We start from the raw sequence: 21,616 nt of genomic DNA on the forward strand, positions 1-21,616 counted from the left end.
AAATAACTCTTCTTCTATGGGTCTGTAAACCCAGTTTGTTCTAGAGACATAACTCTTTCCATGAAAGGCTGAGAAAAAAAGTTGTTCCTCTAAACTACCAATAGCTTCAGCTTTTTTGGAGACTAAGGATTAAATCTTTGTAAGACTATTCTAGAAAGATAAATAACTAGTATTAACATGTATCCGTATACATGGAATGCCCCAATACTACCCGATATCTTAAACTAGTGGACTTTTTACTAAAGCAAACATGAACCTCTTCTCACATAATAGAATGCCCAAATTAAGTAACAGACAGAATTCTCTATAGTCAGATGCTGCACTTAACTCTGGAGAAAACAGACCTACCAAAACTATGTCTGAAGACCTTGAAAAACTAGTAGTACAGTAGCTGGGGTTTTAGTACTCTCTTATTCATGCTTCTCCTCAACTGAATGATACATCGAAGAGCGCCATGAAGCCAAAAATACACTGGTTCTTGTGGCTGAGAAACAGAAATGCTGGTAACTTCATACTGGTGCTGGCAAATTGTCAGTGTAGGTCACCCCTGAAGATATGCTTTCATCTCCTCTGCTCCAATCCTCCTGCTTCCATTCCCTTGGTTTGGTATGCTTGTTGGGTTTGTTCTTTAATGTACACTGAAAATTCTTCAAGATAGTGCCTCCTAGTACAGATTTGTGAATCTACTAGCAAAAAGGGCCATTAACTAATTCAGGGAAATGAATCCCTTGGTGCGTTTAGCTGACTAGTCCATTTTGCATGACAGGTCTTAAAGCTGAACATAGAAGGGTTCAGTAAAATTCTCCTGCACAGAAGAGCAGAGAGGTACCAATGGACTGTTCTAACTTTGCAGAGGCTGACTGACAATGAATTTTTCAAAAAAAAATCCAGATTTGAATTGTCAGATGGAAATCCTGCCCTAAAAGAATCCTTGTTTAGACAGAAGAATTCAGAAAGGAAGCCTTCTGCGTTTTGTTGTTACACAATTAGCCAAAAAGGACCCAAGCAGGTTACTTGAACACAAGCCCACTGCTCAGAAGCATATGTTAATACCTGTGCTTGAGACCCTGTAAACCTAAATTCTGACATCTCTTAGTGAACAAATTGTTTGCACCTCAAAAACCAAGCAAACAATCTTCTCTGCTGTTAAAAAAAAAGCTGTTTATACATGGTGTTCAGATTAAAGACTGTCTTACTTCTATTATGTCAGCACAGAGAGTAGTAATAGACAAGTTCTCTCTATTTATTCTTTATGCAAATTGTGTCTCAACAAAAATTAAAAAAATAGGTTTAACTTCAAAAGGCAAATATTAGTATATGCATATACAAATTCCTACCAGGAATTTAAAATGAGATTAAAAAACCCTATATACATAGGAGAGACTCATCAAAATCATATAGGATAAACGAGTCTTGTGGTACTTAACACTGCTTAAAATCTTCATGTCTTGTCTAGTGTACCTGGAGACGTCTGCATTTCTTTTCCGTTTACTTGGGAAATTAAAAGGGAGAACTTCACCTCTTTTTCAGCATCTCGAATAATCTGTTTCTGAGAGTATTTAAAATGTTATTACACCATTATTATTTCTGCCACATAGCATATGCGAGCAACAGAGCTCCCTCCTGATCTGGAGCTTTCAAGCTGTGGAGCTTTCAAGCTCCACATTGAGCTTAGGAAATAGAAAGATCTAACAGATTATCAAAACTGCATGGCCTTGGATGCCATGAATTTCCTCAGTTTTTACTTTGTTCAGAGGGAACACTTCTGGATCAGAGGTCACACACAGAATTTTTAGAATCAGCTTTTATGCATCAAACACAAAGAACAGATCACACTACAGCTCTACTTCCAAGTACAGACATAAATATGTATATTTATAAATGCTCATTCACATATAATTGCATGTTGCAATGGTTCTGTCTATATCTGTATGTACAGCATACTCATATCTACCACTCAATTCTGAGTTTGCCTGATATATGCCAATTCTTACATAGAAGCCTGATAATTATATAAGACAAGCACAGAGCCCAAAGTACTACCTTTGTCTCTCATCAGGGCTTAAATGAGGCTCAACTCTGTATTAGCACTGTTCTCAGGTCAGTTACCCCTAACAGTCCAGAAGTAACCCTTTCTAAAACCTGCTGTAAGGACAGTAATTTGGAGCTGGAACAGAGACAGGGTTTGAATTGGCTACATTTGTCTATCTTTACGCAGAACACCAAGATCACATACATCACTCCAACTTTCAGTAGATTTTCTTTACCACAAGACTTTCCAACACCAATTGAAGTATATTCAAAACACAAACACTATCTGTATGAATATGTACATCCAACACACACACTTTGCCATAAAAATCTACCATTTGTCAATTAAGGGAAAGATTATGTGTTAAGCATGTTTAAATGCTTTCTTGAGAAAAGTGGTATGTTAGGAAGCACTGAGAGACTTCTCTTTCAGCATGTCAAAATAACAACAACAAAAAAGTATTCCTTCAATTATAGCTATTAACCAGCTAGTTTCAGTCCTTGAAAGCTGTAATCTAATGACTTAGACTGTCTTAAACAGAAAAGAGACTCTGAAGAAGAGCTGACTAAACATTTAACCCAACATATCACACACTTACATCTGGCATTTCTGTAAAGCAGAAAAGGATCCTGCAGTTGGAAATCGAGGTCTTTAGTAATTGGTTCTGTTCGATTTTCCATGCTTAGCCTGTTCATAATTGTGAAGCCATGCCTTGGAGAAGCTGATCTGAAAATTATCAAGTAGAAATACCAGGTCAAAGAAAAACAGAAATGACTAATTTTTTGTTGTTCAGTTCTCCAAAACTGTTTTTCTTTTTTAACAGATATTTCAAAAATCTAATTTAATTGTCAAAGAAATAACAACTGAGCCTTGCAGTCTTTCATGTAATCCTTTTAATTATTTCAAAACATTCTGTAGGAGACATGACCAAAGCACCATGTTCACAATAACTGCGGAGAGTATGCAGCATCTGTAACACTACCATTTGAGGCCCAAAGATTTAGTCACAAGAATTACACACACACTGCATTAATCATAATCATTTTTACATTGTATTATAAGGGCTACAACGTCTGAACAGGAAATATATTACTAAATGACACTTCATCCCAGACCACTAGCACCACACTACTCAAACATCAAAATCTAGCCTATGGTTTCTTGGTAGACTGTAGAACTGTAAACAGCAATTAGAAAGATACAGTCATGGGCCAGAGACAGCCTGTTGTTTAATATTCAGGAAACAACCATATAGGATAACAATCATTCCAGATGGGATTTTCAATACCATCTAAAGTACAAAAACACAAATCCTAATATGCTGTTTCATAGGGGTTATACTCCTAAGTCACTTAGATAATTTATGTTAACGTGAGTGTTACCCCTACCACCAATTCTGACAGAAGATACCATTTTCAAACTGAGTTTGACAGTAAAGGACAAGATAATGGCTAAATGTTTGGGAAAAGCGCCAACTCTGGTAATCGCTGGCGGGTGGATGTCTCTATGAAATCCAAAGTTCAGGAACCTGCATTACAGGATGGGAGGCAACAGAAAATCAAACAAAAGGGTTGTTGCAAACAAGGATTCTTCTTAAGGTTTGCAACAGCCAGTGCTTCACTTTTTTTCCCTTTCTTGTTTTTAAATAATCTACTTCCACTGGTGTTAACCCAGTGGCAAGTCTGATTTTTGAAACTTCCTGAGAATTCTCAAAGATGGGATAGGAGATAAATAAAACAGCTGAAGTAAAACGGTCACCCTACTTTATCACAATGGTAACTGTGACAAACCTATGGTCTGGTGGCAATGTTTTTCCAACAGGATTTTATGACTTTGTTCAAAGCTACCGAAAATTAAAGTTAAAACTGAAACTCAGGGGGAGGTCAACACATGATGTCACCCACAGCTCATAACCTGTTCAGTATTGTTCTCTGTAGGGCAGCAACGGTGGGAATCTTTGATGAAAATGAAATCTTCCTCAGCTTCCCTTCTATACAGGGAACAAAAAGAACAATGGAAGAACACAGGTCCTAGAAGTGCCAGGCCTACACGTTGTCAGTTCCAGGCATCTAAATCCAACATCCCAGAGAAATACTGCTTCTGTTGTACAGTACAAAGCTAGGCACTTCATGCTACTGCTAGCACAAACAAGGGCCAGTTCTTTCATCTTGCAGCAGTAATTTTTACAGCATCTCATATCATCTTTTTGTTCCTCTTCACTTACCTAAAAGGAGGTTAGAAAAATTACTGCTAATGATTCCTGCTGCTGGTAGGAAAGAGCTTAAAAGATTAAAATCAGCATTCCCACCTCACACAATTCAAATTCTCTTGTGCCTCCTCAGTGTCAGTTTGTCACTTGCCTACTCAAAAGAATCCTTTGCTTTCTCAGTACTCCTATCGGATCCTCAAAAGCATAAAAGCTGAAGAAGAAAATATGTTTATCTGCTTCAGTGTCCCTTCCAGCAGCTACTGCAAGATCTGTTAACTGAGTCATTTTATGCTTTTAACATTAGTCATGTGAAAATGCTGGGGCACTACCTTGGAAACCCTGTCCGAACACAAGGCAGGCTTTACAACAGATCTAGTACATAGAATATTAGAACAGATGATCTGATGGATGATCCAAAGAGTACTGTCTTTGTAAAATCTCTGAACATCACAAGAATTTCTCATCTCCTCAACAGCCATATTCCTAAGTAAAAACATTGAAGTGTAAGCAAAAAATCTGCAAATAAAACATATACCTAAACATATGAATTATATAAAATATTCCATAACCACAGCCATTACATAAGCATTAAAAAAATCCAAAACTGTGGAGGAAATATGCACAGAAAATTAGCAATCAGATTCAAGTAACATGAATGTTCCTCTATACAGGGGGGGAAAAAAAGTCCTGTCATTCCCTACCCTTAGTGAACATCATTGTTTTCTTCACTCTTTTTTCAGACATGTTTTCAAGGAAAAAATGCTACATCCTATTTAAAACAATGTCACAGATTTCTCTGGTTCAACCACACTGAGTTTCAAACTACATTTTGAAGTCTTATCCACATTCTAGGTGATGCCTCTTTCTCAGTGTTTTCTTCTGTGTATTGTCTTTTTTTCAGTATTCAATTTCTTTTCACTTTGGAATATGACAGGATTTGAGCATGTTACTTCATTTGGCCAAACTGTTACCTAGCTAGGTTTTCTACATCCAGAGGTCTCATGTTCAGGCATGAAAACATAACATGCTTACCTTGTGTAAACAAACAGTGTTCCTTCCACATCAGTCTTCTCCTAAACAAAAAGGACGTTACAAAGTTCAGGCATAAATATGTCTCTTTTATCTTTATTTTAACAGTATCAACTGGAGTTACACCTCTCTGACTTAAGCAATGAAAAAATAATTAAACCCTACCTTATGGATGGTGGTGATAGATTACAAATAGCACAGGTCACCATTCAACTGATGCAAGTGTTATGACAAGATAGGAAAGCTATTAGATCAGCTTTTTCTTTCTTAATAAAGCCTCACAGTGAATTTCTAATCTTTTTATACTCTGTCAGCCAAGATAACTGATGAGACTGCACTGGAAACAAAGAAGACTGCGAACTTTTGTGACAAAGTGGATAGTGAGGCTTAATATCCTGTTCAAGGTATACAAGGGTCTGTGTCTGGGGGCAAGTATTTTAGGACACAGCAAGGAGCGGGGAGGGCTGCTTCAGGCTACAGAGCCGGCAATACAAGGTTAAACACGACACTCATCGACATTTGAGGGTGACTTAAATCTGATTCAGTTTTCAAACAGACTTGCTCCTCACGAGCAACGTTCAAAGCTGATTAGGGGGGAAAAACATACAGAAAGTATATTGCAAACACAGCTGGGTGCATACACCTTAAACCTTATAATAATAACGATAATAATCCAAGAATGACCCGTAAACAGCCTCTCAAATTTTCAAAGGATTCCCCAAGACAACTTTTTAAATCTTAAATTGCCTTTTTTATATATATTAAATCGCTTTATCTTAAAGCATTTCTTAACATTCACAACCCTATTTCTCCATGTATTTCAGTTATAACTGTCACTAACCATTTTCAAACAGGAGATATTTCTTCATTCTTATGGGCCTGGTACAAAACCCAGCCCCTTCCCATCCCCCCTCTCCGATACTGCAGAGTGAAAAAGCCCCACGGACACTTCCAAACCCACCCGCTGGGCACTGCGGGGCTCCACGAAGCCCCAAAGAGCCCAAGGACAAGCAAGCCCCAAACTCCGTGAGGCAGCAACCGCCCTCACACCTCGGCGCTCCCCTCCCCCACGCCGGCGGGGGCGGGGCCACCCCTCTGCCCGCCCCCTTCACACGCGCCCCGCCCCTTCTCCGCGAGGGGGCGGGGTCTCCGCTCGCCACGCCCCGCCCCGCTGCGCGCCGCGGCGGGGCCGGGGGGGGGGAAGGGGGGGGGCACGTACCCACTCGTTGGCGCGGTGCCCGAAGGTGTAGAGCGCCACCTGGCTGGCCACGTCCACGATGCTGCTGATGTAGGGGTCGTGCTGCTGCAGCGCCGCCAGGCTGATGTCCAGCCCCTTGCCCAGCAGGGCGGCCCCGGCCACCGCCGCCGCCATTTTGCCTCCAACAACAACACACGGTTCCTAGTAGGCGCAACCAATCCAATGCCGAAAGGAAGGGTGGTGGCCCTCTTCCCCCGCCCCCCTCGGTTTCTCCTTACTCCCGCCCAGAGAGCGGGCGGGAGAGTAGGAAGGCAGCCGTAGCAATCGAGCACCGAGCACCGCTCTGTCGGGATTGTTGCACGTGGCAACAGGCAAGCTGCGAGCCCGGCCTGGCGCGGCGGCCGTTGGCCGCGGGCTCAGGGAGGCCGGTGCCGCCCGCGCCCTCCTCAGCGCCTGCCCCGCGCCCCTGCACGGCGCCCGCAGGGACCCGGCGTGGCCGTTTGTTTGCTCCCAGTGCTCCCCGAAAATCTTTCGTTTTCGGGCCTCTCCCCACCACTGGGATGGCCACCGACTTCCTTGTCGGAGTGGCCTTTGAGATCTGCCGGTAACGACCCGGTTCCCCAGCTTTAAACCCCAGGAGTTTTAAAAGAGCGTGCCAAACCCTACAGAGACTTGCCACGAAATCATGAGAGTTGGAGGTGTTGAGCTAGGCATCCGGCACGTGTATGCTATGCCTATCTGCACGCCTAGGTGAAGGGCTGGTATGCTCCAAAATACACCTTCAAGAGCAGGGAAAGCCACCAAAAAGATGTGTAAGGGAAGCCTCATGTCTACGAGCATATGCACGCACTGGAAAATTCAGGCACGCCAGTGTGACAATGCAGAGAATATGTATACAAGCGCGCACAAAGTTAGCATGTGTGCCTGTAAGCACGTGTGTACTTCCTGTATGCACCTTGCGTGCACCAGCACAACACACCCCACACGTGCATGGGAACATAAGCTAGTTAAGATCTATACATAAATATGTATTTGCTGGCATACACTCGGGCGCATTTCTGCACAGCGCATAAGCAACAAAGAGCACATGAGCACCAACCAAGCAAACAAGAGGAACAGACTGATAGGACCATGAACTCAGTTTTCCTGTCAACCATACATACCATATTTTCCTATCAACCATATGTATTTTCGTATTAATCTGTTATATCAACAATTTACAACAAATCAGCTTTTTGCGACATGCAGATAAACGCAGTACATCCTGTTACATGTGAAAGTTCCGGTTAACAGTCCAGCCTGACCCCCTGTGAGAGCACGACTTTCTAAACTGTGACTTCATCACATGAGACTGCAGTGGCAGCTTTGCAAGGAGTTACCACCAGGGCAATATATTTTCTTCTAAAGAATGGGATACGATACATTTTTGGAAGGGTAGTAGCTGCAGGTAGGGGAGGAAGACCTCCATTTTGTTTTCCTCTGGCCTTGGCCCCCTGGTTTGGATGGAGGCTGTGGGACAGGATAAGCAGAGGCGCCTGCTCTGAGAGCAACTGGGCAAGCCCAGTGGATGAAATCTCTGTAGTGTAACGTGGGGACAGGAGAGAGCTGAGAGACAAGCAGCTAGGGATTTGTAGTATTAACTGCAGGGATAGTGAGTCTCTTGAGTTAGGAATGCACATGGAGCTAGCGAGAGAAAAGTCAGATAAAGAGACTTTTCTCTGAGACTCAAGAGGGAACGTGTAGGTTTTCTTGTAGCCCAGAAAGCCACTGAAAGTTGCCTTACTAAGAGCAATGATCTACAGCTTGCTCTGCAGGTATGTGGTGTGTACATTGTGTGTGGGGGAACCTCCTTACAGAATTTTATTATGATTTGCCTCACTCTTTCTGAAGCTGTCTTGTTCTATCTAGGACTCTAATGAAACATAGCTTTAGAGTTCAAAAGTTGCTTAGATGTTTTTGATATACTTACGGTAGAGAACTGGTTCTAAGTGGTTTTACTCCAAAGCTCTGGCCGACTCATGGATCCTGTAACAACAAAGAAGATACATTGTTCGTGGTGGACAAGAGAAACTACCCTGCTTGGTCTAGAAATGACAGAAATAGAATGGTAGGAAGAACAATTAAGTAGGAAAGATAGCCCAGGTAGTGAATGGATGCACAATCTTTGCTTTTTGGTGTTAAATGATCTTCAATTTCCAGGTTGCAGGCACTCCTAATCACAGTCCTCCTTATCTGCTTAGCACTCTCCTCTTGCCAATTCTTTGTCACATCTCCTGCTTATAGGAGACCTTTGTCACCAACACATAGGAGATTCAAACTCTTGGAGCCCCACTTCTACAGTTCCCTTTCCAGATGCCTTTGCTACCTCCAGAAGTAATACTTTAAAAAGAGGTTCTTCTGCTCTTTTTTTTTTTCCCCTACAGGGAAGGGGGAGAGGATATTGCAAAGTCTGATGAGAAGAAATGTGTTGCAGAAACCCATTTTTCAAAAGGTTATTCATTTGGACTGCAGGTAGTCATAGTTGCTACCTGGTAGGAGAAGGTGGTATACAGAATTTGCAAAGACATATTGCAGCCCTGTTCTAACTGAAAAAAAATGCTTGAAGTAGGAATGAGTATCTTTGAACTTTTACAACTTCTCATTTCCCCTTTTGTCAGGCCAAGCAGTAATGAACACTTGAGACCTTGCACATGGGGTATTTTAGGAAGACGGGCTGACGGGGTCAGGTCTTCTCCCTTCTTGTGCACTTCTCTTCACATGCAAACATTGTACAGACTGCTCTCTTCACCTGCACTTCATGGAGAAAAATGCCAGCTCCAAATCTCCAAGCAGGCCTGTCAAAAAATTTTGCCTTTCTGTTCTCAGAGCCCTAGTCATGGCTGCCTCTCCCCTTTAGTACTAAGTTCTTCCTGGATTACTGCATCTCTTTTGAACAGAGCTTGGCAGTTTCCCAGCCCTGCATTTATAGTCAGTGAATTTATGCTTTTGATCAGGCTATTTCATATTACTTGTTGCACTGTGTGGAAGCTTCTCCTGGTTCCAGCTGTTTCCCTGTGTAAGTGTGATATAATTGCGCCTTTTATTTAGCCTGAAGCAAAGGTACTTAATAAAACCGTTAGCTTTACCCTGCTTTATGGGGTCACTTGATAGTAGACTTAAGTCTTCTAACAAAATCTTGTAAGTAGAGAAACACTATAGATTTTCACTGCATCTAAAAAGTTGAGAACATCTTAGCACACAGTTTAAAAAGATTGATTCTTTAAACAGTATTTATTTGCTTACAGTCTGTAATCCACTGGTCTATACTAACTATCAAATCAAGTCAGAATGATTTTGCTCTAATTTGTTTATGAAACAAAGTCATTTTTTAGCTTTGAAAATGTCGTAATTTCATGAAGTATATAATTAGAATGTCACATATTTGTTTTCCACCCACGTGGATACTATTCTATTAAAAAACTATGCTTTTGACATAGTATGAAAGGGATTTTGAGTAGGTAATATCCAGACTTGTTTAAGGCAAAATCCACACAGCATGCCATTCTTAAGGTCTCTGTTGAATAATAAACACTAATGTATTTAGGCCAAACCTTTCCACAAGAATTCTTCGAACCAGATTTTAAGTCTTTGCTTCACATTCAGAATCTATGTCACTTGGGAAGGCTGAGCCTTTCTTCCTGCAGCAAAGTATTGACACTGACAATATGATTTCACGTGAATTTATTAGGTGGCAATGCTGAGTTTATGCAGGCCTTGTCCCAGGTCCCAGGCATTCATTCCTGCCATGCTGGCATCTTTGTACGGTACTGGCACAAGTGCATGTGCAGCCACTGCATGAACCAGTCAGACTGGGGAGCTGAACTGATTGAAAAACAAGTGTTCATCCTGCTGCTTGAGATTGTGCCTCAGTTGACTGCTTTCCTGTCTGTTCACATTCAGTTCCTTCTTTGATTCAGTTCCTTTTATTTTTTTAATAAATGGCAGGTCTGACTTAGGAGATGTATGGCATTGAACACCTCATTTGCTCCCCTTCCTCATCTTGCACCCCTCTGGAGCTATTATCGCATGGTAGTTGCTTTTTCCTTCTTACTCCTTCCCCAAGGTTGCCATAATTTCCTTTTCACTCTGGCCAGTGGCATCACTGCTTCCCCTGCTAGCAGAAAGGTGCCAAGGCAGCATTAATAAGCTCATCTCACTCCATCCAGGGCCACTTGCATATCTTTGCTTGGAACTTCCCGACATGCCGGCTTCCAGGAGAACAGTAGGTGAGTAGGTGGCTCTTGTGGAGCCAGACAGATCTGACAGGGCTGGTTCACCCATGCTCCACACATCTCTGGGGATGCGTTCACACCTCCTCAGCAAGATACCTCCCACCCTTGGGGAAGCAGTGCCTTTGCGGTCTGCTGGAGGCTGACTGCGTCCCTTCCCAGGTGCTGTAGAAATGCATGGTCTTTTCAACCCACGTTTACTACAGGCTCTCAGTAGCTAACTTCAGAGTATGCATTCATCATGCTCAAAAGTCTAAATTGTTGGTTGTATTGTTGGATCACCTTTTAATTCCAATCCTAATGGTCAAAGCAGTTTTAGTCTTTTTGTTAGTAATTTATTACTAGCTGAAGGTTCTTTAGCACACACAGGGACAGACAGTGTAGTTTAATCTGTTACAGTTATTTGAAAATAATCCCCAGACTAAAATTAAATCTGATTAGTTTGATTCACATTCCACCTCCAAATTAACCACAGCACATTCACTTGTTAGTATACACATGTGTGTTTGTAACATTGCTCCCTGGTGAAGTTTATGAGACTCTTCTGAGATTTTCTGCAGTATGTTAGTCCGCACAAGAATGGGATGGTATTGTTCGGCATTGTTGCTTTTGAAATTCTGATGTTATCCATACTGTGTCTGAAATGATTAATTACAATTTGCTATGATTTTTCCATAGAACCTTGTGGTTTTGTATCCTTTGTAAGGGCCTGGATTCTTACCAAAATACTATTTCTTGCTTTGACTTATATTTTGCTAAGTGGTTCTGCTACTAACTTCTGAACTTTTTTTTTTTGTGTGTGTGTGTGTATTTATTTACAAGATGCTCAGCATTACCTATTTATAGGCCCAGCTCCTGTCAGTGGCATGTCTAAAAAAAATTTAAAGAAAACTAACCAATATAGTTCGCTGAAGTATAGTTTTTGCCTCTATAACTTCATATTTAGATACTCTTCTGTAGTGAAGAATTCTTTTTGATTTAACTTAAGTCACTTTTCAGAAGCCATATACAGAGCTGAAAAATTCTATTATCAGGAAAAGACTATATATTTCAAGAGCAGAAAAGGAGAACTTTTACTCAATATGGTTCAATTGAATTAGAACGTTATGCAAAAAAAATTATTGTATACATTTAGTCTGTAAAAATTCTGATTTTTATCAGTGTTAGACTTTCAATATTTTAAGTGATTGTAATAATAATTCAGTGTCTTATCTTTTAGAATGACAGAAATTAAAAGATTATAGACGCCACAAAAGATTTTTGTACCTGAAATATTTTTTCCAGCTATACTAGTTGATTTAATAAAAGGTGTTACTTCTTCCCCAAAACTTTGCCTAACTTCTATATGATTGCAAATACAATTTCTGTCACACCTCCTAATAAAATTCTAAATTACTTCCTTCAGCCTCTCCCAAAGCTGATAATGCTTTGGGGGCATATCAAATAAATGCACATTGTTGATTTTCCTGTTGTAACAAAGAAAGAAATGCTGTCAAATCTCATTAGCTTTTTTCAACTTCTTTAGTTATTTATCATATCAGAAATCATTGACTTCCTTCAGCAATACTTCTTCTAAAGTTTAACTTTGCAAGCTACTTTACTCAATCCTATGCTATTTTAGTTATAGTTAAAAATTGACACTGGATTATCTTATTAGTAAGCAATAATTTTGGACCAGTATTTGAGTTCCTCCATAATCTTGTAACCACAGCTGTGTGTGCTTATAATCAATAAAATACTATTGTTATCCATTACCTTATTGCCATCCTGATAAAGTGACATAAACTGATTTGATCCATCAGCTTCATTCTTTAGATAGATGATTGGCCAGGCGAACCACCAAAATACTGATGATAGGCTATGCCTGCTATCTCCCATAGGTTAATGAGATATAGTATTAATTACATCTTACCTAAGATAATATCTTTGCAAGCACCTCTTTCTGGTAATCACCGTTTATTCTGGCAGAATCAAACACCTGTAGCTTTAAAAGATCCATTTTCCAACTAGTTACAGAGAAGATTGCCTCATTTAATTTATTTACTAATGTGAAAAGTTCCATTAGATAATTACATTAAGCCAGGACCTCATTTTTACACCTCACCTAGCATCGGAGCTCTTGTCACATTAGAGAAATGGTGTCATTGCAAAGATGTGCAGCTGTTGCTGCAAAGGAGCTGGTGGCAAGCCTAGAGAAGTACTTGTTCAGGGCAATGGGATCCCGAGGGGGAGATCTAAAGAAGGGGAAAGTGCTTTGGTGCCAAAGTATCTTTTTTAAGAAAACAAACTCTGCATATTCAAATTAGTTTGGTTGTGTTAGCCATAGAAGGGAAGGCTCTAAATTACTATCATACCTGTAGCTTTTGTAGTGTTACTTTATTAAGGCAGTTCACATTACTGCATTCTTGACTGATAAAAATACTATTGCTTTTTTTGTGCAGAACATGAGTGTTTATTACAGACGCTGGTAAAGCATTTTATAACATTAGGCACAGCAAAGGTGAATGGAGCTGGTGAGAGTGTTGTACCACTACAGAAATACAGATAAATGATAAATAGTCAAGGATCCTTACGTGAATCGTATCTACTCACTATATTGTTGCTATACCGAATCATATCTATTTACTATATTGTTCTATAGATGTAAAGTAAGAAAAATAAAGAGTAAAAGTGGGTGTTCTGCCTGAAGTGTCCTCAGTAAAATTTTGTAGCTGCTTGTGGAGAATCCTATAGGGAAATATGTGTGATGCTTATGGCTGCTTAGTATCTGATTCTGGAGATGGTAAAGCTTACGAAGGTTCTCATAAACATGTACTCTGTAGTTAAAGTGAGGCTTAAAAGATGTTATATTTTTTCTCAATATGAGATCAGCTAATCTATAACAGTGTGATCTTTCCACCTGGTATATCATTTGGGGTGATCATTTTTATTTATTACTGGCTTTATTTTGCTGGCAAATATCAATGTGATATTTGTTTTAAAATAGATTTCCTTTCAAAATGAAAATTGACTTTTTTTTCTTTCATCATACGGACTGTTGTAATAAGGATCCACAATTGCCTCAGTGCTTTAATACAATGGATTAAAGCTAAGAATTTTTCATTTTGATTTTAAATTATTATTTGTGTTGCTCTAGGGTTTGTGGATATGGAAAGAATGGCCTGGGCAGAAAAAAGAGCTCAGATCTGTGTAACTGTACTAGAAGATAGAGCTTGATAACATTTGAAGTGTTGCCCTTGGAAACAATGAACAAAATCCGTCTCTGGTTTTTAAGAAGGATGGATTTGGGCAAAGGCAGCCTCTAGCAGGCAGCCAATAGAAGACTTATGCATTTTGAATGAGATTTTTGAAGTGGAAACTAAAGATACTAGCACCACAAAACTCCAGTGGGTGTCTGAGTCTAGGTTTATTACACTTGTGTGAACTTATTTCCCATGGTGAATCCTGAGAGCTGTGAAGGTGTTCAGCGGGCCATCTTCTACAATCTGATTTTGTCATTTTCTGGTGATTCTGTGCTGTGTTTTCTGTCAGATTAAATTTACAGGCACACTAGCTTGCTCGACAGAAGCATGAACTACATGGATTTTCCAAAGAAAAGCTTCTGTGACTAGTAACAGGCTGGAGTTCCTTTCTTCCTCATTTCTTTCATTGATGTTTGCCTGAATCTGTCAATTTTATTTTAATCCGTAATTAATCATATAAATATAACCTTCTGTTGAACTTGTGTAATCCTGCTTTGTGATGTGCAGTGAAATTGCTTTGTCATTTAGGCAGTAGTAAAGCTAGCAACTCCAAATAAGAAGGGCAAAACAAAAACAGATTGAGGACATTTTTTCTTAGATGCTTTTGTCGTTCACTATTGTCTTACTATTTGACTGTAAGAAAAGATTTTCTGAAATAGTTCTGTGAGTGGCTTCTTAAGGAGTTCAGTTTATTAATAACAAATCAAATGCATTCTATTTCATGACCTTCTCTTTTATTTCTTACTCAAATCAACATGATTTGTTTTCATTCTTAATGGAAGAGCCAACATGTTGGTTCTAAGCCTGAAAAAATCTTAATCTCTGAATCAAAAATAAAAGAAAATGTTTAGTCATAGGAGCCATAATATGTTAGCCAGTGGACAGCAAAATAAACTGTAGTGGAACTGTATGGTAATAGCATTTGAACAAAGAGCAGAAAGGAAAACCATAGCAGTAGAACATACAAGCAATAACATTGCCCAAAGGTTCTTTATGTAGTTAGTTCGTAGCAAGTATCTTGCTTAAGGTATTCTAAAACAAATGGGGTCATAGACCCTGGAACTTAAATTTCTAACCAGCAGAACCTCTCAGGTTGCTGGCAGGCAAGGATTTTTGTATTTCCTGAGGAGGATTTGTGTCTGTGGATGTCTATCCCAGCACTTGCTTTCAGAGTATTGCACCTGGAGAATGGCATTTCTTGCTTCTGAGGGCGAAATGGGAGCAGTTACCTGAGCAGCCTGAGCTTGTGCCAAGGCAGAGCTCACAGAAGCACTGACAGGGCAAAATATGTCCGATAGAAGTAGGTAGATTGGATGATAAAGGAGAGGTCAGTGTTGGAAGAAAAATACTGGTAGTATTGTTATGTTGCTTATATGAACGTGCAGACTGGGGAAATAGGATACATATAGAGTCACAACTGATAAGATTAGGGGACAGGACACCTGGGAAGAGATGGATGGAGTACAGGAAGGGGAGCTGAGGTGCAACTGTAGCTGCCATGGGGGAGTGGAAGACAGCATTAACATAGGGGTGAAACTTAAGAGGGTTGTGGCTAGAATGAGAAAACTACTGGGAATGAAATGAATGGAATGAAATGAAAATAACAGAATCAGTGTAAATCTTAGTGAAGAAAAACTAGCACAGATTTCATAACGGGAAGTAGAGGAAGAGTGGTGTTCTGGGGTTTATATGGATTGAACTGCTGAGCACAAAAATGGGTAAATAATGTGGCATGGTTTTTGAAAATGCCCCTTTTCTGCTACTACCATTTTTTAGGTCAGTTTACTCACTGTTTGTGAGGTGACCTAGTTGGAACTGGTTGCTGTTGTGGAAAGAACGTGTGGAGAGTCTCTTCTCATGCAGTGCTGGGCAATTAGCAAGCAGATACAGCATCTTAATAGGTATCTGTCTCTTTGTCTCGAAGTGGTTTCTGAGGAATACAGAACAATAAGCAATTTCTCTGTCTGCTTGAAGAACAAGAAGACAAGGACATAGACTGACTGATTGTAGGAGAAGCAGGTTGGTCATCAAGAGAGAAAAGTTACAATGATGACGGGAGAGGCGTATATGAAAGTATAAGGCCAGCTAGAAAACTTCTGGTTTTCTTACTACCTGACAACATTCACCACCAGATGTCAAAGCCTCCTTGCAGTCACAGTTCCAGGAGAGATCATACAGTTCTACATTTACAAATATCATTATATAGTTAATATCAACAGATAAAAAGCAGTTGCATTTTATCCTAAAATTATATGATGATAGAGTCTGGAGTTTGAAATATGGATTAGGATATAAAGGGAGGTAACGTCTATGTAAATGTGAGGTACTGTATTTAATGACCTATCTTGGAAATTGTTGCTTGCAAAAATTATATAGAGCAAGCTATTTTGGCTGAGTTTTAGAGAGACAGTATACATATGTATGTGTATATACAAAAAACAGGTCTAAAGAGGGTGGAAGGGAGGTTGTTTTGTACGTGTCATTAAAAATTTCAAGCCATGGAAAAACAAAAAAGCTTTTCTGAGGTCTAATCCCGCTAGCATTTGGTTACCTGCATTAACTGCACTCGATAACTCCAGTAATGATAACTCCATTTTTATTTCATGTAAATCAGTAAAATGGTTTGACTTACAGATTTTCATTTCATAGGGCAAATCCATCTTGCTATGTCAGGAAGAGAGTTGTAAGCCCGCTACATTTGTAGTTTTATTGGTTCTTAGGTGTCCTAAGGTACTGAGCAATATGATCTTTATTTCATGAATGAAGATACTATTTATGAACTGCAAGAATAACACAAATATTGATTGCAGATTTATCTTTTTCATAGAAACAAAGCTGAACAGACCTTTGTTCTAAAGCAAAAGTAGTAACAACAATGATGGAGATTACACAGCCTTTCTGGACAGCTTGTCTCAGTGTTTGACCAGCCTCGTGATGAAAACAATTTTCTAATATATAATAGAAACTTTCCATGTTGCAACGTGTGTCTGTATCCTCTTGTCCTATTACTATATATCTCCGAGAAGAGACTGGCTCAATCTTCTCTATACTCTTCCATTACATACCTGAAGGCACTAACAAGGTCTCTTTTAATCATCTCTTCTTCAGGCTTAACAAACCCAGGTCTCTCAGCCTCTCCTCATGTGTTACATCCTCATATGTTGTATACTGCAACCCCTTAATCATCTGGGAGATTCTGGACTTGCCTGTCTTTCTTGTAGTGAGTAGCCCCAAATTAGACACAGTACTCCAGCTGGGGTTTCACAGAATGACTTCCCTGTGATCTGCAGGCTGTACTCTTGCTAATACAATCTAGGATTCAGTTGTCTTTCTTCACAGCAAGACTTCACTGCTTATTTATCTTCAGCTTGTTGTTCCCCTCACCCCCAGGTCCTTTTCTGTCCAGCCAGTTGGCTCCAGTGTGAGCTGGTGCAAGTGGTTATTCAGTCCCAGGTGCAGACCTTGCACTTCCATTTTGAACTTCATGAGATTCTTCTACATTTCTCCAGCTTGCAGCAGCCCTGCACTGCAGCATACTGACTGCTCCCCCAACTTTGTATCATCCATGAACTTGCTGAGAATGCACTCCATCTGATTATCCTGCTTATTAATAAAGACATTACACAGAACTGGTCCCAGTTTCATTCTCTGAGGGATACCAATAGAAACTAGCCACTGGTAGGACTTTGCACTGCTGAGCTGTCCTTTGAATTTGCTAGTCCCGGTGATTTTTTTTTCATCTACCATACTAATCCAGTCCGTATCTCACCAAGGTGGCTACAAGAGTATTATGGGAGATCATGACAAAGACCTTGCTAAAGTCGAGGTAAATGACACCTAGTACTCTCCTGTGTCCATGGAGCCAGATATCTCACTGTAAAAAACAATCAGGCTGGCCAGGCATGGTTTGCCTTTGGAAAATCCATACTGGCTGTTCCCAGTCACCTTGTCCTTCATATGCTTGAAAATGGCTTCCAGAAAGATCTGCTCCATAACCTTCCCAGGAGAGTGGCTTGGCAGTGACATTGGCCACTTCTCACGAAAGGATGCATCCGATCTGGTCTCAAGGACTTGTGCATTTCCAATTGGCTTAAGTGCTCCCTAGATCAATCTTCCACTACAGTGAGTAATGCTTCACTCACACAGACGGCCCTGGGCTCAGGAACCTGAAGACAAACCTTCCCAGTGAAAAAATAGGTAAAACAGGCATGGAGCACTTGAGCCTTATCCACATCCTTTGTTCCTGCGCCTCACTGAGCTGTGGGTCCAGGTTTTTCTTAGCCTTCCTCTTGTTCCCAATGTTCTTACAGAAGACCTTGTTGTGGCCCTGCGCATCTCTCACGATTTCCAACTCCAGCTGAACTTTGGCCTGCGTGACACCATCACTGCACTCTTAGGCAATGCTGTATATTTCTCCTGGGTACCCCATTCCTACTTCCACCTTCTGCATGCTTCCTTTTTGCCTTTGAGCTCAGTCATGAGTTCCCTGTTTATCCCTGTTAGGCTTCTGCCACACTTGCTCAGCTTCTGCGCCTTAGAATGTCCTGTTTGTGTGCATTGAGGAGGTTGTCCTGTGTGGACCAACCAGCTGTGCTGGGCCACTTTGCCCTACAGGGCAGTGTCCCATGGGATCCTGTCAGGTGTGTTCTTGAACAAGCTGAATTCTGCTCTCCTGAAGTCCAGAGCTGTGATTATTCTAATATTTGTCTTGCTTGCTTCTTTTGGTATTTTAAACTCCAGATTGTCATGATTGCTGCAGCCTAGGCTACTCTGGAATGTCATATCACCAACACATTCATCCTTTTTCACAAGCTTAGGAGGTTGAGTGTCTCCCCTAGTCAGCTCATCAGTGACCTGCATCAAGAAATTGTCATCAATATCTTAATATGATTATTAATGAGGATTTCATTTTTTGAAATGTCTCATTTGCAGACTAAAGAAGTTTGAGTGAGTTTCTGAAACTACCAGGTAATTATCCAAACCAAACAGTTTAAAGTTCTCCCACTCTTTATATTAATAGGAGCCACAATATTCCCATGCTGACTGTGAGGGGAAAAATCAATATCAGCAAACGTACATTCATATTGATTTATGTTCCCTTTGGTTTTCTAATTTAGTAAAGACTACTAATGCAACATTACATAAAGATTCTCGGGAGAGTAAAAAGGCTAATAAGATCAGGTACCACTGTTTGTTCTGCGTAGAAGTGAACTGACTTGACCGTACATAGTCAGCTATTGAGTTAGCCAGCACAGGAAGGCTAAGGCATAGTTTTGAGGCATATATCGGAGGGTATTATTCCAGAGAGGCGTGCCAAAAGGGAGCCATCAAAATGACTTTTTGGAATGTGGGCTTGGCATGCTGTTAGGATATGGGCATTAGAGAAGAGAGGTCCACAGAACCAAATACTAAGATTTTCTTCACATAGCATTCTAAGAAATGTTGTACATGTAGTTGAATATCCTATTACACACATCTATCCAGAGCAGTTAGTAAATTTCTTCAAACTAGATTAAAAAATGCTTCTCTGGTCATGTGCAAGTTGTTATGCAAATATTTGGGGTTTTTAATATTATTTCGTGTGTTATATGAGAAGAAGGAATGCATTATGAAAATGTCTGATCAGTTTGCTTTGCTTGCTCATTCCAAACAAAGCAAAGGGAGCAAATGAGAAAACATGTTTTTATGATTTGGAAACTAAAGGTTGACTGTTCAGAACACTAGAACGTTATGTTTTGGGAGAAGTAAGTCAACTGTACACACATTTACTGTAAACTTAGAGATAAAATTAGGATATCATAAAGTACGAATTGTTGCATGTATGAAAGGATGTGAAGCTTCAGAAGCTAACATTTTAGTCTTCTGAACAAGGTATACTTAACATAGCCATATCAATCTAGTAACACTGTTTCTAAAACTAAGTATTAAATGATCTTGGGGTGTTCAACCGTATGTCTGAAACATGCATGCCGTGTTATACTAAAAATCTAACAGTGCAACAACTTATAAAAGGGGGAAACGAACATTCTCATTACTCTTACAGTGCATAATCCATGCTTCATGATCAGAAGTGTTCTTTTTTTTTTTTAATGATAAGCCGTTCATGAGGACAAAGAAAACAGGAGATTCCAGAAAAATAAGACAGAATAATTAGGTTATTGAAGGCCAGGCTCATGGAGGTATTTAGTGTCCCAGAAGAACTCCTGACAATCTACAGCTGATAGTTTACATTTTCAGGATGATTTTAAAAGTTGAGTCCTATCTCCTGGAAGCAAAAATTCTCTCTCTCTCTCTCTCTTTTTTTTTTTTTTTTTTTTTTAACTTTTAAAGAATTTGTCCATCAAGATGCCATTCGGAAGTGAGAAACATATTCTACTACACACATATATACAGGAATATTCCTTGTCCCATTTAAGTCGATGGAAAATTAGTTGCTTATGTTAGTCACTGTCATTAGAGCATCAGCAAGACCTTTCATATAAAGAACTATCCCATTTGGACTCGGAGCACCAACTGGTTGCATGACTATCTTCAAAAGACTGTGACATAGTTAAAAATGACTGAGTTCAGATTGATCTGGCCTAGTCATCCATCAGCAAAGACTGTAACTCCTGTCTGGAGCTACAGTAATGCTAATTTGATTCAGTATAGAGATCTCTTTCCTAGGGACAGAGATTTTATTGTAAATATGATCTCTTTCCTCAGTCCTTCAGTTGCAAAGGCAGAGAAGTTAAATTAATACCACAGAAGATAGTGATCCTTGCAAAAAGTAGCACTTGAATATAATTTAAATGTTATAAGACATAACTCCATGGAAACAGAATTACAAGGTTACCTAGCCAAGCTTAATTCTTGTTTCTTTCATCTAATCTTCTGGATCTAATTTTCTTGTTATATACCCCCTGACAGACACAGACTTTCAGCCATTCCCAAATTTAAATATACACAATGTTATTAATGCATGGTTTATTAAAACTGAAACATTTCCATTACTACTACCTATTTTGCCATTTGAAAAGCAAGAGTGACTGATAACAAGTAGAGGTGATCATCCCCTATCATGTCAGCCCTGGAAAGAAAACAAGGACTGCACCTGCACAAGAGCCTGAGACTATTTTCTCAGAGCAAACGAGTGTTAAACATCCACGAATGTGGTTCTAGTTTAGCTTCTGTGGTCAGCGATTGTTGTGATCTGGGATTTTTCTGGCCCCCTATAGCCAGTAATTCCATACAGAGCACACGGAAAGCACGAATTTATCTGAAATTTCATTTGACAAAAGTCAAGTCACATGTGTGCCGGAAGGCCTTGAAATCTGGGCAATTTTGCCAGTCAGATTGCAAGTCCTAGCTGTAAAGCATGTCTTATTAGGAGTTCCCAACAAAATGGGAATATGGATTTTTGAACATGTTTCAATGCAGTTCTTCTTAACCATTCTCTCAGGAATGAGTGATCATTCATTTGCAGAAACTTGCAGAATAAATTCAACCTGCAGCTGACAGCTAGCCTCAGAAATTTAAATCTAAACAGTTAAAATTTTGCTATCAATGACTGAAAAGAATGTTTTATGTGGAAGTGTAGCCTCATATGCCACATTAATTGGAGATATTACGATGTATGCTGTGTAAAAGCAGGCTTAT

The 21,616-nt window shown here is 39.9% G+C and overlaps 2 protein-coding genes across 3 annotated transcripts in view; one reads left to right on the plus strand and one right to left on the minus strand.

Moving 5' to 3' along the window:
* DCP1B (decapping mRNA 1B) overlaps positions 1 to 6,649 on the minus strand; it is a 46,175-nt gene extending 39,526 nt beyond the window's left edge. For both annotated transcript variants that reach the window (XR_009960223.1, XM_062590605.1), the window contains exons 1-3: positions 6,490 to 6,649; positions 5,274 to 5,314; positions 2,631 to 2,758 (exon numbers count right to left, since the gene is read on the minus strand). Coding sequence is in view for 1 of the 2 variants with exons in the window: in XM_062590605.1 (XP_062446589.1) it covers positions 2,631 to 2,758; positions 5,274 to 5,314; positions 6,490 to 6,642 (322 nt within the window). In the remaining variant the exon portion in view is untranslated. The remainder of the gene's footprint in view (positions 1 to 2,630; positions 2,759 to 5,273; positions 5,315 to 6,489) is intronic.
* Positions 1 to 21,616, plus strand: part of CACNA1C (calcium voltage-gated channel subunit alpha1 C) — a 495,695-nt gene that overhangs the window by 6,597 nt on the left and 467,482 nt on the right. The gene's annotated exons all lie outside the window — the stretch shown is intronic.

Source organism: Rhea pennata, chromosome 1, assembly GCF_028389875.1.
Source record: "Rhea pennata isolate bPtePen1 chromosome 1, bPtePen1.pri, whole genome shotgun sequence".
Taxonomy (NCBI): Eukaryota; Metazoa; Chordata; class Aves; order Rheiformes; family Rheidae; genus Rhea; species Rhea pennata.